This window comes from Bemisia tabaci, chromosome 1, assembly GCF_918797505.1.
Source record: "Bemisia tabaci chromosome 1, PGI_BMITA_v3".
NCBI lineage: Eukaryota > Metazoa > Arthropoda > Insecta > Hemiptera > Aleyrodidae > Bemisia > Bemisia tabaci.
This window is the reverse complement of record NC_092793.1, coordinates 44,661,875-44,680,367: the sequence shown is the minus strand read 5'-3', so window position 1 is coordinate 44,680,367 and position 18,493 is coordinate 44,661,875. Positions and strand designations below refer to the sequence as shown.

The following is an 18,493-nucleotide window of genomic DNA, read 5'->3' as shown; positions in this document are numbered from 1 at the left end:
ACTCTAGATGTATCTTGGTTTTTGAAGAGGGAAGCTTGTAAACTGCAATTTTCTTATGTAGATTGTGACGTTAGGAGTGCATTTTAGACTTTACCAATGCGCCCATCTCGATTTGTGTGCCGGATTTTCTTCGATTTTCTGCGAGGAACAACTCTTATTTTCGCCCTAGCAAAAGTTTGCAACATGTCCATTCGGAAAAAGGCCTCTGAATTTCAACGTTAAAAGGTTTGTTCCGAATAATTTACCTGAGCCATTCGATCAATTATGTTTGTCACATCACCCGGCTCCACATCCTTGAGATAATACCACTTCAGGATCTCAGCTATGTCTTTCACTCCATTATCATTCGTGAACCCTTTTTGTAATAAAACTGTGGGTATAACACTCTTAATGAAAAGCTGATGCAAGTGGAAGTAACCATCATTAAAACGAGCTGGCCATCGTGCTGCAATTGGAGAGCAAATGTTACAGGATGCATTCGTGAGTATCACCGAATCATAAAAGGGAATTCGACCCCTGGGCGTATATAGTCCGCCGCCTACAATCCAAAAATGGCAAAACCCCTGCACTTTTGATTGGAATATGCCGCTTTCAAGGCTCCTTGGTGCTTTCACGAGTGATACTGGAAGGGGCAACACGCTGAGACTCGTGACTGCAGCAAGATGGTTTTGTTCAAAGCGTAAGCGCTGTCCTTTGGTTGCTATTGATCCGATTTTGATCAACTTTTTTGCAATAAAAGGTATTTCCCAGGAGTGTACGTTTATTCCTAACCAATTTTTCTCTAAGACTAAAAGGGGGATTTTTTTTTTAATTGGAGGAAACTGAAAAATGTAAATTTTTCGGAAATTTTGAGGTCGAATAAGATTTAGACCGGCGAGAAAATTGATATTTTGCCTTCTCTGCTGGAGTCGTAGAATTGTCCGACCTTAAATTTGATAGGTACCAAAACAGTTTTCGTGCTATAATAAATAAGCTCGTGAGAGCAATTTAAAAGTAGCGCCGCGGGACCCGTTTCGGCGCCTTAGACGGTCGACGCGACCCTTCAGTGCGCTGTATTTCCGTTGCTGTGCCATCGATTATAATTTTTTTTTTTTTTTTTTTTTTAATAAGCAGATGTACTAATGAAGCTCTTCATGAAGCTCATGTAACTCCTTAGACAATTTTGCCGTTACCTATCGTGATAAATTTTCAAGAGAAACGAACATTTTCAAACTGTCAAAAATTTTGTCGTTTGATGATGCCTAACGGGTGAATAAAATATAGTGTTCCGTTATTAAAAAAAGACGGAGGTTTAATTTAGGTTTAATTTGATACCAAAGTCAAATTTTCACGATAAAAAACAGGCCCGCGAGACAATTTAAGCGAAACGCGACGGTGCGCGTCATACGACGAGTGATCCGTATGGCCTTGTCTCGACGGCGCAACTGTTGAGGGAAATTGGCGCAACTGTTGAAGGAAGGAAGTGTCTCAAAAATGTTTCACTTGTAAGTGAAACTTTCAAGGTCAGAAACCTGGAACCTCAACAGTTGTTTACCTTTGTGTTCTGCATTGATAATTGTTGGTTACACGTGAAGCGGGAGTTTATTACGAGTGTTTTATTTCTGACCGGTTATTATTTAGAAATATTTGTACACATTTCAGTATCAATTTTATATTTTCGTTTGTAGCAAATCGGAGTAATGTTATTGTTTTTTGTTTTATACCTGGTCGACATAACGCAAAATATTCACCTCCCGTTCATAATTATCAGTTCAATTATCTCAATTGACATCGTTTAACCTAGAAAAATTAATATTGTTCAAATATTCCCGCCTAAAAGTTCCAGGAACACATGCGTGCGCGTCGAGACAGGGAATTTCGGTTGGTGCAACAAACTCGCTGCAGTTGCACCTAATTCCCTCAACAGTTGCGCCGTCGAGACTAGAGTCCCTTTATACCCAGAGTTAAGACAACTCGATTATCAGCTGACTGGCAGCCGGCCTTAGCTGGCCATGGAGGCCGAAACGAGTGCACCCAAACGAACGATATTGAGGGATAAGGATCAGGAATCCTGCGATGTCTGTCATACAAAAACAACAACATCAACAAATTGATCAATTAAAAAGAAAATGAGATTGGTTTGTGAATAATTTCTTATTCTCTTTTCATTTTGGACCGATGGAAATGACAATTTACTCTTGATAAACCACAATTAGGTGATATTTTCATTATTCTTGTTCACATTCGAGGTACCGCCATCTTGGTGCACTCGTTTCGGCCTCCATGAGCGAGAACCAATCAGAATTGGATTTTTTTTTAGGCCACTTTCAGCCGAACCAAAAGTGAGTTGTCTTAACTCTGGGTATAAAGGGACTCTAGTCGAGACAAGGCCTATGGGGTCGATGACGCCCTCCACTACCGTGTAATTCGGTTGCTACTAGATACGTCAAATTCATTACGTTCTAAGAAGCTAGAAGAAATTGAAATCAAAGCTGTATGCGTCATTGGACGGATCTAGTAATGTTTAATTTGATACTATCATCATTCCTGCGTGACCAAAATTAGACCCGTGACAGCAATTTCATTTCATTCATAAAGTTCATCGCATTAGGTACTATTAGAATATCACAGAGGAACAAAAAAAGATGACACAAATATCCTCGAGACGAGATACTGAAGGTGATCCTTATTTATTTGGAGGCGCTGACTTCCGAAATGACCTCGATTTTTTCTATCACCCTCCATTTTTCCGGTAAAGCCAATTTTCCCGGAAAATGTGCACTTTTTGCCATTTTTGGGACTGTTATTCCCTGCAAAATGTAATCGTAAAATTGCTCTCAAGTACAAGATATGTGCCTTCCTGTTATATCGGAAAAACTAAGGATGGTGGAAAAGAGAAGTGCACGAGTTGCGTGACATAACGACAGAGTGTATTGATAAAGATACAAGCTTGCCCAGCAGGCCTGACACCTAAGTAGCGACAATATCACTACTCATACCTACTACCAACTGCTACATAACAGTCTCCCTGCCCATTTTAAAATCTGAGGGATTTTAAAAGGAAAACATACAAGAAAGATTTAAGCTCTGATTTAAAATGTACAAGAAAAACATACAGAGAGAATGGATTTACAATTTTCAAGAGCTGTAAGGGCAGGAGATGAGTTAGAGTATTTATACCTTTAAAACAATAAAATTTCAATAGAGTGAACTATTACAGACAGATTGGTATGTATTGATAGATTAAGGAGGCGTATACCGATCTGGAGGTTTGGAAGGTCTGATATTTTCTAATAGATCGTATGCGATACATCAAACGGCTGAGATTGTATCGATATCGATTGGTTCAAAATATAAACATAGCCTCAAAAGTAAATTCAGAAATCTGAGAGAACGGGTCTTTTGTAACAGATTTTTTATTCTTTTGCGTACCTAATGCCAATTTAAAGTGAAATTGTTAGGAATTTTCTCAATTTCAGCTATTCCAACTTAAATCCTTACAGTTTGGTCTGAGGTTATGTGCTATTGTTTTGAACCAAACGATACATCGAACCGTTATCGAATACGGTCTATTATTGCCCTACCTCTACCTACTGAGGGGGGTCGAGATACACTAGATAGTGGGGTACGATTTGCATAGAGAAAAAAAAGGAGGTGTTTGCATCTTGAGGATTTGTACCCACCTACGTCATCAATGTAAACAAGACGCTCGTTGAGGGTTATGTTGACGCTGTAAAAACGGACCATAATGTCCGATTTTTTTACTTAAATCAACTCTTTATTTAATTTCAAGCACTTTTTATAGAATGACTTTTTCCCTTAAATTACACCATTTCCAAGAAAATCGACAGGATAAAAACGTCGCTGTACCCAATGACGTCATCAAAGCTATAGATACTCTATGAAAAATTCCAAGATGCCCGAAATGCAAACACCTCCTTTTTTTTCTCTATGTACGATTTGTACTTTTGGGCGGTGATTCATCTAAAGTAATAACAACTGCTGTCTCATCTGGAGTAAAAAATGTTTCGGGAGATTTGACATTAAGAGGTCTTGCTTGACTGGTTGGAGTGACTAGAGCTTTGTTAGATTGTTGTAGAGAGATTGGAGATTGTTGCTTGGGCGGAGACCGATCATTACTTGGTTGACTTTGAACTTGCGGAGAGCTTCGGCTTCTTTGAGATTCTGGAGTATGTTGAGATTGTGAGGACTTACATGCTTGAGTGCCTTGTTGTTGAGAAGAGTTCTGAGACGTTTGTGAGTTTGTTGGTAGAGAAGATTGTTTAGTTGGTACTGGAGTTTGGATGATTTGTAGAGGAGGCTGTTTGCAAGGAGAGCTACCACTGAAGTTTGAACGCTGTTTGGTAGGAGATTCTTGTGTTACAACTTGAATTTCATCAAGAAATCTTATTCGACGAGGTTGTACTGAGGAGGTAGAGTTGGAGTGAAAAGGTAGAAGTTGGTCGATGTGACGTTTATGTTGAGTGCCTTGATGATCAACATAATAATGAAGTTTGCCTAGTTTAACTGCGATTGTACCCTTTAACCACTTGATTTTTGAATTATATGTTCGAAAAAGAACCGTATCTCCAGCTTGGAAAGAACGAAGAGAACCTTTTGGAGAGGCTTGACTGGAAACAGACGGATTCTTGAGGTCTATTGAGGAGGAACATTCTTCGAGATTTTCCTCTGTGGGACTTAAGTGAGATTCAGAGAGTGGTGAGATGATGTCAAGTTTTGTTCTTATGATTCTGTTTAAGAAAAGAGATGATGGAGGAACTTTAGTGGTTTGATGAGGAGCACGATGATAGTGCATTAAAAATTTGTTTAAGCAGAGCCGAAGTGTCTTTGGAGTAGCATTCATAGCTCTGAGAGCTTGTTTCACTGATTGCACAAATCGTTCTGCTTGTCCGTTTGTACTTGGGTGGTACGGAGCGATTCTTCTGTGGAATCTAACCCCTTGATCGGTGAGGAAGGATCGGAACTCAGCGGAAGTGAATTGAGGACCAATATCCGTTACAAGTATGTCTGGAATTCCATATTCTGCAAAGGAATCAAACAACAGTTCAAAAGTTTTTTCACTAGTTGTAGAGCTTGTGATGAAGATTTTTGTCCATTTTGAAAATGCGTCAACAACAATTAGAAGAAATTTGCCAAAAATTGGTCCAGCATAATCAGCATGAACACGTTCCCAAGGTTTTTTTGGATATTCCCAAACATGATTATTGCATTTGGGTGGCATTCTTGAATTCTCGAGGCATGGAATACAAGATTTTGCAATACTTTCGATGTCTTTGTCGATGTTAGGCCAGTAGATGATGGAGCGGGCAATGCCTTTCATTTTGGTGATTCCCAAGTGGGCGAGATGCAGTTCATCCAATAATTTCTGACGAAATTTTTGAGGGATGACGACCCTATGTCCGAGCATCAAGCATCCTTGAACAATAGAGTATTCCAGCTGATTCCCTTTGAACCCAAGAGTTTTGAGGTCTTTACCTTGTTCAAGAGCTTGGAAGAGTGTAGACAACTCTGGGTCTTGTTGAGTTTCCAAAGCGATAACTTCTGTGCTGAGGGGCAATTGATCAATTTGCGCCGATACAAAAGTGGAAGTGGTCTGGAAGATCATCAGTAGGATCATAATTACCATTAACACTTCTAGAGAGGTAATCATTGGCATTCTGTTTTGAGGGTCTGAATTTGACATTATAAGTAAAGTTAGTGAGATAACTGGCATAATTTGAGCATCGAGACAAAGTAAATTTTGGCAATAATGAATCAGGAGCAAAGATGTGTGATAATGGTTCATTATCTGTGATGAGGGTGAACAAACGACCATAAATATACTGAAAAAAACGTTTGATACCCCAGACGATAGCTAAGGCTCCTCTATCAAGCTGAACATAACGTTGTTGCGTTTCACTAAGACTTTTGCTTGCATAGGCAATTGGCCTTTCAGTGCCATTTGGCATGATGTGTGACAACACAGCACCGAGTCCCACTGGACTTGCATCAACTGCAAGCGTTATCGGTAAACTGGGATCATAAGGTGTTAATACCTTTTCAGAAACGAGCTCACTTTTGAGATCTTCATAGGCAGCCAAACCAGCTTTGGTCCATTCAAAATGAGAGGTTTGTAGCATTTGCCTTAGAGGATAAGTACGTGTCGAGAGGTTATCAATAAAAGAATGATAGTACGTAACCTTGCCTAAAAATGTTCGAAGTTCTTCAGCAGACTCAGGTTTCTTTGCTTGAACTTAGCTTGAACATGTTTATCTAGCTTATGAATTCCTTCTCCATCCAACATGTGACCAAGTAATTCAATAAATGTGAGGAAGAATTGACATTTTTCGCGAGAGAGTATAATACCCGCCTCTCTCAGCTTCTGAAAAAGTTCGCCAAGAATTGCAAAGATTTCTTCAATTGAGGAACCAAATACTGATATATCATCAAAAAAATTGACGGCTCCTTTGATACCTTTTAAAATTTGCTCCAGACGACGTTGCCAGGCAGCAGGCCCTGGTAAAAATGGCAAGTGTTAGGTCAGTGAATTTTCCACTGAGGTCCGTAAGTCTCTGACATCAGTCTTAATCGAACCGCACTCACTCCCAAAAAGTAGAGATGACTCCCCCTTCCCCAGCCCTATTTCATTTTCGTAGGGGAATATTTCTTCGGGATACGGGGACCATAAACTTTATCTTTCAGAGAGGCGTATTTTGTAGAAGGTGGGATTTTGTAAGAGGGAAGGAAAACTAGTTCAGATAGCCACACTCTTGAATAATTTGTTTTACCCTCTCGTTTAAGATGGCACTTAAATAATTAAAACACCAAAAAAAAAATGAGATCGGTAAAAATATTATCACCGCTATAATATGTATTTCGATGTATTTATTTAAGCATTATTATTTTTTTTAACTTAGGAGTTTTTTTTAAAAAAAATTGTTTTTTTGGTTTTAATTTTTCTCAGTTATAACTCTTTTTAAAATGTTCCAGTCTTAATTTTTTTTTAAATTTTCCTACTTTATTTTTAATTCTTTTCTAACTTTTTTACTCCTTTACTTTCAATTTTTGTGTCTGCTAATTTATATTTTTTGTATAATTTCAACTTTCATTATTTTTTTTGCATCATTAGCTTTAATTTTGAATTTTAGTGCGATCCATTTTTTTTCAAAGAAACGTAACTTACAAAACTTCATTTACATGTTGATTGATTAAAAAAGAATAATAGAAAAATTAAGTATCGGATTCACATTCAAAGACAAAATCATCATTTGCTGGCAAAATTACCCCAATGGGGGCCCTGAAATGGTAAAATTACGCCCCTAACACGTACACGCGCAGGTAGTGTAGTGGTCCAATCGCTAGGACGATCACCGAAGTTAAGTTACGTCGGGCGTAGTTAGTACTTAGATTGGAGACCGCATGGGAACGAGCGATGTCCCCTGAAGATTGTGATACTTGCTTGGGATTGAAAACTCACAGCAGCCCTCCCTGATCGTCAAATAGTGACTTAACATACCTGGCAGATCGGTAATTAACGAAATTTTTGCCTGCACAGTATTTCTGGGAGTTTCCACTCCGCTTACGTCTGAGACACTTAGGTCAGTGCCACTTACATCAGAGGCACTTGCCTTTGGAACAGACCTAACACTGAGGTAGCAGATCAGCGCCCGGCAGCACTGACATCAGTGCTTAGGTCTGTTCCAAAGGCAAGTGCTACTGATCTGAGCACTTGCCATTTTTACCAGGGGGGATATCAGAGACACCATACTGCGCTCTTGTAGGCTGGATTAACCCATGCGTTGGAGTGTTCAAAGTCATCGCTTCGCATGCAGCCTGAGAGCACCGAAGATGCATGAATGCGTCCTTAACATCCAGCTTGCAAAAGTATTTACAGCCACGAATTTTTGCAAAGAGTTCCTCCGGCCTGGGAATAGGATAGTCGTCAATTATTAGGTTAGGATTGAGAGTGGTTTCGCCCGTAATTCTCAGCTTGTTGTTTTTGACAACAACATGTGTGGGACTAGCCCACTCAGAATGATCAACCATTTTATAGAATCCTGATTTGATTTTTTCATCAATTTGGGCAGCGTGCTGATCTAGCATGGAATAGGGAAGCGGTCGAGCTCTACAGAATTTAGGTTTTGCACCTGGCTTGAAGTGAAAATCAAGGGCAGGTCCAGTGAGGGTGCCTGCTTTATCCCCAAAAATATCTTTGTGTTTGTCGAGAAACTTGTTAAGGTTAATAGAGTCCATTTTATTTAGAGAATTGTGTGCACATACATTGTTAATATCAGTTTGATTGTGGAGGAGTTCATGAAGAGAGAGATCTGCAAAAGGTTCAATCCATTGACGACCAAAAATGTTATCGCCAGGGATATCAGTGATGAATAATTTGAGGTACTCAGTACGATTCCTGAAAGTCACTTTAGCCCAAATGTAACCTATACAGTTGAACTTAGTTTGAGTGTAAGAGGTGAAACTTTCATTAATTTTAGTCATTCTGGCACGAGGAAATATTTTTTGGAGCGTGCTATGACTGATAAGGCTACAGGGACCACCTGTGTCGAGCTCCATACGGAGTGATTTACCATTGATGAGGACATCGAGCAAAATTGGTGGACTGCCGCCAGAGATCGATTTAAATTGATGTTGCAGATAATAAGTATCAGAATCGGGACGAAAATCATTGACTTTAGAATTATCAGAATTGTTTCTGGTATTATCATGAACTTCTTTACCATTAGAGTACTTTTTCTCCTTACATGCATTGACAATGTGACCTCGGATTTTGCAGTAATTACAGACAGCATTATTAAATTTACATGTACTGCGGTTATGAGAACCTCCACAAGATAAACAAGAGTTTGTGTTCTTACTGTGAGAAGGATTGCAATGAGAATTCTTACTGTGAGAAGGGCTGCGGTGTGAGTTCTTACTGTGAGGATGACTGCGGCTCCGATAGTTTCCTGAGTTTTTCTTGAGTTTGGGTCTAGTTTCATGTGAAAACTTGCTGATAGTGGTTGAGTGTTGGGCAGAAGTGGGCTTGAGGATGGCAGAGGCTTGAAAGGAAGATTCGAGGTTAGTCGCCACAGCGACAGCAGCATCGAAGTTGGCAGGTTGCTTCGTTACAATTTCATCGCGGATGTCATCGCTAAACAGGCCGTGGATGAACTGAATACTAAGCGAGTAATCTAGGAAGTCGCCAAACTCACAATATCGCGCACCGGTCTTGAGGCGAGACACAAAATCTGATATAGACTCATCAGCGTGCTGATGAATCTTACGGAAGGTGATGGCTTCACTAAATTTGTTACGCGATTTGGCATAGTGAGAAATGAGCTTGTTTCTGAGTGATGCAAAGTCAAGCGAGCTAGGAAGGACAGGAAAACAAAGAGCATTTAATGATGCATTTAACTCGGGGCCCATGTGCACCCGAGCCTGGTTTGCCCATTGAGTTTTAGGCACATGGCATAAGTTCAATTTGAGTTCGAACCTGTCGAAGTAATCCTCTATCTGTTCTTGAGACGTTGTAGAGAAAGCATCAAAAGAGAACCAGGAGGCGGATTGGACCGTCGGTGAAGATTGGGAAGCGGCAAGCTGCAGGACCAAGTCAGTTAATTGGGCGAGTTTAGCTTCGAGGCTTTGAGGTTGAGGAGGATCTGTTTCACCATCCGACATGATGCGATGCACACTTCACGGGGTCGAGCGATAGCGCGAGAAAAACGCGACCGTTAACGCAAAAACACGTTAAAGAGAAAGAGTTCCGAATTTTGAAAATCGGAAGAAATTAAACTCGTCGCCATTTGTTATATCGGAAAAACTAAGGATGATGGAAAAGAGAAGTGCACGAGTTGCGTGACATAACGACAGAGTGTATTGATAAAGATACAAGCTTGCCCAGCAGGCCTGACACCTAAGTAGCGACAATATCACTACTCATACATACTACCAACTGCTACATAACACTTCCGATGTGTTTTTAGCCGCTGAGTTCAAAAATGGCCTCTAAATTTTTGCCCACCATCTCTCAGTTTTCCAGAAAAGCCACTTTTTCCCGGAAAAACGCTTAAATTTGGCGTATCTTTATCATGCATGCAAATTTTTTTGTACATTTTTTCTGAACCCATGTGATTTTACTGTAAGTATTATTTGGTATGTATTGGTGACATAATTTTGTGGAAAAGGTAATAAAGATGTGTGATTGACTTATTTATTGTTATTAAAAAATGTGGGTGGTGCAATTAAAGGTGTTGAGTGCAATCGTTATTCTTAACCTTCTTACATTTCTGTATTTTAAGTTGTTAAAGCCGAATATGATAGTGAATCAAGTCAAAAATCGACTTTTCCTGAAAAATGGAGGGCAATTGGAAAAAATGAAGGTTCAATTTGGATTCAGCATCCTGAAATTCAAAAGAAAGTTTCTATCACGGGTCCAGGAAAATTTACAAAATAAAAACTGCATCCATGAAAAAAGTCAAATTCGTTTATTTTCCCGGGAAGTATTGGCTTTCTTGGTAGGCACCTAACTGAAGGGTGAATGGTGATGGAAATGAGTGGAGGCCATTTTCGGACTCAGCGACTCAAAATACATCCGGAAGATATGCTTGAGCTACATTTCACGGACATTAGAGGCAGGGTGTTTTTCATCGTACAAAGGCTTCGGTATCAAATTAAACTTAAATCAAGACTCTGCGTCTACTTTTAATGAAGGACCACTCATATTTATCTGTCCGTTAGGCATTATCTAACTACAAAATTTTCGACAGTTTGAAAATGTTCGTCTCTCTTGAAAATGTATCACGATAGCGGAAAAATTGTTTAAAGGGCTGATTCTTCATGAGCAGAGTTGCTAAAAGAAATTTCATCAAACGAAATTTCGTGAAATTTCACAAGAAATTTCATGAAATTTCTTTTTTCCCCATGAAATTTCTTTCGACCGACAAAATGTCAAAAATGCTTGTTTTTTCTAACAGAATTTGTTTTTATTTTTAAAGAGAATAATATTCGTCAATTAGACGACTGGTCGCCCAAAATTCTTGAGAAAGTCGGTTATTCATTATTTTTGCTTTGTTAAATGGACTAAATTTTGCAATTTGGAACTATAAATTCTAGCCCGATTTAAAAATAACGTTTGTACCATTAGTTTCCCTATGCACATACGTGTTTTTCAAGATGAGCCAGGATTTATAGGTCCAAATTGCAAAATGCAGTCCAAATAAGAGTGTTTACCAAATTCATTGTAGAAATTGCTGGAACTGCCGTAAGATAGTAGTTTAATATAAGGAAAAAATTGTTTAATTGTATATTTAATTTATTGGAGTCGAATGAAGTTGGTCGACACCCGCCAGAGCGAGACGAAATGGATTTGATGGGGTCCCGACCGGTACCACAGTCATCCGGCTACATTGAGACAAATGCAAATTTCTTCACTTCCTTCGGATCCTTTCTTTAATGACGCTATGCATGTGGTGAGTAGCACGCTCTCAAGAGAAAGTATCTTATCTCACGTGTAACATTTACTTGTGTGACGCATTTGTTACGGGTAGCTCCTATAGCACAGAATATACAGGGTGTACCTATAGTCCGTCCCACCCCTGCTAACTTTTGAACGAATTAAGCCAGGGAAATGCAACTTAGGGAATGTTCCTATCTTAAAGGAGACCATCTTTTGGGGGGGTCAAAATGTTGGTTCCCCCCAGGGGGGGGGGGGGGGTCGGGGGCCCCCAACTTTTTTTTTCAAATGGCAACCCCTTGTGATACCTCCTTTGAAACAGCATAAAAAACTAAGAATTTTGGCGCAAACCGCAGATCAATATCTTAATTTTTGACCGAGTTATGATAGGACAAAGGTCAAATTTGACTTATTTTCAAAAAATCATAACTCCGGTTCAAATTATCGTAAAGAAAAAATAAACGGAAAAATTTACAAAATTGTGTTCCCTTTTAAATAAAAAATGCAGAAATCACTTCGAACTAATTTTAAGGGGGGGGGGGTCGGATCCCCAAATACGTCACTTCAAAGGTCATTCAATTTTCCCGGGAGATAAGCTAATTTCCCCTAGATTTAACTCCACAATATCTCAGTAAGGTCAAAATCAGTTCAACATTACGTTGGCAAGTCCCCAAATTTAGGGAAAATTTAAAAAAACGAAAAGACGGTCAAATTTAATCACCTTAAATTTCGTTTTTTTAAACTTTTCCCGAAATTTGGGAACTTGCCAACGTAATGTTGAACAAATTTTGACCTTACTGAGATAATTTGGAGGCAAATCTAGGGGAAATGGCTGATTTCGCGGGAAAATTGAATGACCTTTGAATTGACGTCTTTGGGAGTCCGAGCCCCCCTTTAAAAGTAAAACGAAGTGATCTCTGCAATTTTTACTTAAAAGCGGACACAATTTGGTAAATTTTCCCGTTTTACTTTTTTCTTTACTATAATTTGAACCGGAGTTATGATTTTTTGAAAAAAGGTCAAATTTGACCTTTGACCTATCATGACTCGGTCAAAAATTAAGATATTGATCTGCGGTTTTCGCCTAAATTCTTAGTTTTTTATGCTCTTTCGAATGAGGTATCACAAGATGGGGGTTGCCATTTGAAAAAAAAAAGTTGGGGGCCCCTCGCGCCCTCCCCTGAGGGGGGACCAAAATTTTGACCCCCCCTCCGAAAGATGGTCTCCTTTGAGATAGGAATATTCCCAAAGTTTCATTACCCTAGCTCAATTCGTTCAAAAGTTAGCAGGGGTGGGACGGACTTTTGGTACACCCTGTAGAATCGGAGTACGCACCGCTCTACGTATTCGTATTTACGAGGTCTGATAGATTAGAAACCGGATTTTGGTCATAACTAGCTCACAATGCGTCCGAATTAGGTTTTCTTGAGCTTTTATGATAGCTGAAAATATACTTAAGAACGCTACGTTCACGGATTTTGTTTATTTTGATCAGTGTTTATTCTGTGTCATCTTGAATACAAGTAAGTCAGGTGCGTTTTGCGATTTTCAGCATGCGATCACTGATAGAGCAAAGACTCAACATTTAATTTTGTTTTAAACTCGGTATACCTTGTACCGAAACTTTTGGTATGCTAAGTAAAGTTTACCAAGATCATTGTATGAGATGTTCCCACTGTTTTGAGTGGGTTAAACGATTCAAAACTGGTCAGGAGTTCGTCGAAGATGAGGAGTATGGGAATCTACCCTCAACGGCAACTGACATTCGTCACGTGGAAGAAGTGCGGGCAAAAGTGCTCGAAAATGGTCGTTTCGAGCTTGTTGAACAGAGTAATATTTCTGAAGGCTATGTGCATACAATTTTGATAGAATATGTAGACACGCATCGAGTTTCAGGTACACTTACCCCTTGATTGTTGTCCGTTGAACGAAAATCCAACCAAATGTCAATTTCCCTTTAGCTGCTTGAACGTTCTAACAATGGTCCTACATTTTTGGATAGGATAATTTTCTGTGACAATACTTTAGTGTACGGCTACGATATGGAGACGAAACTCCAATCGTCCTTGTGGGTTGAAAAATGTAGTGCAAGACCGAAAAAAGAGAGACAGGTTCGGTCAAACATAAAAATCGCAAAACACCCTTGAGGTTGCCTTACTTCAAGCCACATACCAACAAAGCTAATTATGATTTTTCAAATTTGTGAACGTAGCGTTCTTAAATATATTTTCAGCTATCAGAAAAGCTCAAGAAAACGTAATTTGGACGCATTGTGGGCTAGTTATGACCAAAATCCGGTTTCTAATCTAACAGACCTCGTATAATGGTACGTATACATTTTGCATCTTTTGCCCGTAAATATACAGCCGGTTTTCCCTGTTTACTACATATGTTCTTCGATTTACTCGTGATTTTTGAAAATTCTTGTACCGACCACTGTTTAAGTCAACTCCATGTGAAAACCGTTGCCATACTTTTGTTTTCTTGAATAAACCAGTGATAAATGTAGACACAAAAAATTGGCGTTCATTGGTATGATCAATTGGCTGGATAGGTCGCCCACCTATTTCACTTGAATAAATTAGATCATCACATTCATAATGAATACATACCTAGATATGCAACTCCGTCATAATCTACAATACCAGTCAAAAGTGGGATTTTCATAAAAGAACCTTCTTCCAATGTTTCAAGTGGTGATTTTGAAAGGTATTGTTCCGAGGCAGGAAGAAAAGAATCGATCACAGGCAAAAACACATCTGAATTTCCTTTCTGGAAATCAAGATTATTAATTTTATTAAAGTATTTAGTTTCAGCGAATTTTAATCTGGCCAAGAGATAAGCGAGCAAAAAAAATTTCCCCTCCCAAGTAGCATGGATTACAATTTCATTGCAATGGATTGTGAGTTGATTGCAATTTTTGCTTGTTGCCTATACGTTCATTTGAAGGCGCTTTAAAAGTTGCAATTTTATTGCAATAAGTTTGCAAGAAATGTAGATTATGCTTGTTGCCTAACCTTCTTTTTCAAGGCACTATAAAGACTGCAATTTCGGTGCAATCATGTTGTAACAAATTCACGCCATGTGCCTGGCATCCAATTCTCTAGTTGTTTTAAAGTTTTTTCGACTTAAATGTCTCACCTAACCCATATAGCCCAACATATTTTGAAAATATTGTCACCTTTATCAAAATATTTTCATGGCAATATTGTAATTAAAATATTTTCAAAATATTTTTAAAACATTTTAAAGGAATATTTTGAAAATGTTTACAAAAAATATTTTTAAAATAATTCAAAAATATTGCCTGTAAACATGCATGTTAAAAATATTCCATAAGAAAGTTTTGAAAATATTTTAAAAATATTTTTTGAAAATATTTTTAAGTTCTCAAGTTAGTATGTGGTGTAATTTACACCGGTGTAAATTTAGTGTGAGTACCTATTACGTGATATCGAAAAAAAAAAAATCAGACAAAAAAAATATGAAAAAAATAAATAACACGAAAAAAAATAAATAATAGGCAAAAGAAAGAAGCCTGAAAAAAAACGGCGTTAATCAAATCTATGATGAATGTTGAGCCACGCACTGACGCAATGCATGCGATAACAGCCTTAACAGGCGTGATTTCAACCCAGCTCATCATCAGCTCCCTGTAGCTCAGTGGAAGAGTGCTCCGCTATGACATTCGCGGGTCGGGTGCAAGCCCACTCAAGGGCGTCCGGTATTTTATGCTGCTAAACGTCGTAGGACATTAGGTAAGCATGGGTTCGAATTATTATAATTTCCTCGGAAAATTTAGGGGTTGAAATTTAAAGGTCGTCAATATTGAAATTTCTTTGCAAAAAAAAAAATTGCAACTTTTTTACAATGAGGGGGTCAGATGTTGTAAAATAATTGCAATTTTCTTGCAAGAAAGTTGAAATCATCTGGAAATTTTATTTCATTTAAATTGCAATTTTTTCGTTGCAAAATGCTACTTGGGCTTCACTTTAACCAATTGTTGTTAGTGATTTTATCGTGTTTTTTTCTAAGATAATTTCTGAGCGATTGAAAAGACAGAACTGATACGTACTACATATGTTTACACCAGGGGGCTATGCCCTCTGGCCGCTACGCGGCCCAACCCCCAACGGGCGCTTTGCGCTCTCTTAGGCCCACGTCGACAAAAGAACAACCAACAAAAAAAAAACTCATGATAAACCGGAATTAGGTAATATTTTCATTATTTTTGTTCACATTCGAGTCACCGCCATCTTGGTGCACTCGTTTGTGACTCCATGAGAGAGAACCAATCAGATTTGGATTTTTTTTTTAGGCCACTTTCAGCCCAACCAAAAGTGAGTTGTCGTAACTCTGGGTATAAAGGGACTCTATTTATCGCGACCGCACTGCTACTTGTGATAAAGTTTGTATAGGTAATTTGAGCCAGAGAATCCATTTTTAGGGTCGTTTCGACGTTTTCAAATCCGCTTGGGATTTTCACGTACTGCTGTGGTCATCCGAACAACTTCGACGTTGAATATCACCCAAATCGTTAAGTACTAGAAAGTCTGAGACTATGTTTTGGCGAAGTTAGAGTCGTGACCGAGCAGTGGTGCCGGAAGTACAAGTGGCTGTTAGACCATGACCTTGATAGTTTGATGGCTTGGTTTGATCTTGTGATTCGTGGAGATGAGGGAAAAGACATCAGCAGACGTAGAAGCGCAACAATCACATAAATTAATTCCTGGCCAATACCAAAGGTCCCTGACTTTTTCCGGCTAGTTTTCCCGTGACGGTTCCTTGTTGCAGGCAACAACCGTGTATATCGGGTGTTCCAGAGCACCCGCCCACTACCTTTTTCTCGGAAACGGCCGAGAATTGAACTTCAGGGCTATATCAGCCCCATAAAATTCAATAAAAATATTATCAGCCCCCATTTTGGGAGGGTTTTAAGAGGGGTGCCCTAGGGAGGAGCGAAAAAACATTTTTTTCGAAATCCGATGACGGCTAGTAAAAAAAAAAAAGTGCCTTTAGGTACTAAATGGACGAGGAAAGAATCCTGGCTCAACAGGACAACGCTTTCATCGAACTTATGGGGCTCGAATTTTCAAAATCTCAAATTTTCGATTTTACCGTGTATTTTTCTAAGATAATTTCTGAGCGATTGAAAAGACAGAACTAATACGCATTACATATGTTTGCACCAGGGGGCTATGCCCTCTGGCCGCTACGCGGCCTAACCCCCATGGGGCGCTTTGCGCTCTCTTAGGCCCACGTCGACAAAAGAACGACCAACAAAAAAAAATGAAAATATTTTCATAGGTACTCGACTCTCATTTGTCCAATCTTTCTCTGACCGGGAGCGATTGGACCAATGAGAATTAAATGAAAAAATCGGCATTTATTCCAAACTTCACGCCAAGACTACAACGAAACTGAACGGAGGGTATCGTCGCTTTTGGATAGTCTGTAGCAAAGAAGCATACCTTCGATTCACTTACCCTACTAACAGACCAAGATTCAACATTTCCCGCTTAGTTCAATTTTCCACTGAAATTCCCGCCATTTTTCTTTGGCGGGAATTTCAAATTTTGCCCCCCTTCTGAAGCTGTCTGGTTTACTCTTATATAAAGAACCTGGGTCTTATTTTCAAATTCTGAATACAGTGGGCTCATCTAGGGACTATCACGTGTCAATATCCGCAAAATCATTGTCTCCAGTTCTGTAGTCGATCTCAGATTTGGGATCGTTTCAGATCAGATTTATAGGAGATCGTTTTCAATGATGACATGCCGCGCCTTGCAGAACTGAGACCACGCCCATTTTTGTGAAGGGCGATTTTTTAAATTCAGTTCATAACCTCAACTCTACAAGACTGCCACGGAAGCCAGGTTGGTCAGAGAAATGTGAAAAAATAGTTTTTGTGCTTCTATTGGATAAAGTAACAAAAAACCAAATTATAAAAAAAATCGGAGTCGGTCAAGCATCAGTCCCTGTATGATTTCGCGTGGAATGACCCATCAGCGAATTCAGTCAGAAAACTCGTATGAATCGTACCTTAGTTGTCGACATTTCTACGTACTTCGTACAGGTGTACTAGAGTACCTGTATAGCGAGAGTATAGACAGATGTGAAACTCCGAAAATCCATCAGGCCTTCACCGATGCCTCCGCGAATAAAGTTAGGGCCCAGGAATGCAGCCAACCTATGAATTTCAATTATCCAGAGCGATTTACTAATACAATTGTTACGAACCATCGTTTGTAAAGCGCACGTATTTGACTTAGTTTTTGCATAAATTTAATCATTTTTGCGGAAGAACGCTCATTTATATACATTCTAAGCCATCTTGGTTAGAATTGGAATCCGCAGACTGGCAGTGAAATTTTGTGCGTTAGTAGTTGGTTAGAAGAGTGGCTGCACTTTTGGGCCCTAAGCCCTCCATGAAGCGATCTGTCCATACTCTCGCTATATGTATAGGTACTCTAAGGTGTACATCCGTCGCCCTATGTATTTTTTCACGAGGAATCTATCTTTAATGTCAAAATTTCGATTTATGGAAGGCATGTATCGATAAATCGAAATTTCTTGGGATACACGTATAAAAATCGCTTTTTTAGACAAAATATCGCAAAAATCGACATGTGAATACGATCTATCGCTTTTTCGACCTTAAAAATCGATTCTCTGACTCAAATTACCCATTCATCTACACTATAAGCTCCGAGACCTCCTAAATTTGCATATCTGGTAACGCTTATTCCAGTGTTCCACCGGGCCGATTTTCATGATTTTTGCTTTAGATACCTAAGCCCGCTTTATTTAGATTTTGAAAATATGACCGAGACTTTTTTATATTACGTGGTAAAGTTGCGAATCTTCCCAATTAAACAATGTAAATTTTTATTTTTTGTCATCGTTCGTTTGAACGTTCATTCGTTTGATCATAAGATCCAACTGGACCTAAAGGATTATTAGATCCGTGCACGTGCAGGAAAATTAAATGAATTAAAATTAAGAATATAATTAAAAATGGAAAAAAACCGATGAAGAGTAGCATTAGGAACTGACAGAAAA

At 38.9% G+C, this 18,493-nt stretch overlaps 1 protein-coding gene across 2 annotated transcripts in view; it reads right to left on the bottom strand.

The window, feature by feature from the left end:
- Nucleotides 1–18,493, bottom strand: part of LOC109041494 (pyrethroid hydrolase Ces2a) — a 187,183-nt gene that overhangs the window by 86,551 nt on the left and 82,139 nt on the right. For both annotated transcript variants that reach the window (XM_072301389.1, XM_072301393.1), the window contains 2 exons: nt 14,044–14,203; nt 246–445 (listed from right to left, as the gene is read on the bottom strand). In XM_072301389.1, the coding sequence (XP_072157490.1) occupies nt 246–445; nt 14,044–14,203 (360 nt within the window). The remainder of the gene's footprint in view (nt 1–245; nt 446–14,043; nt 14,204–18,493) is intronic.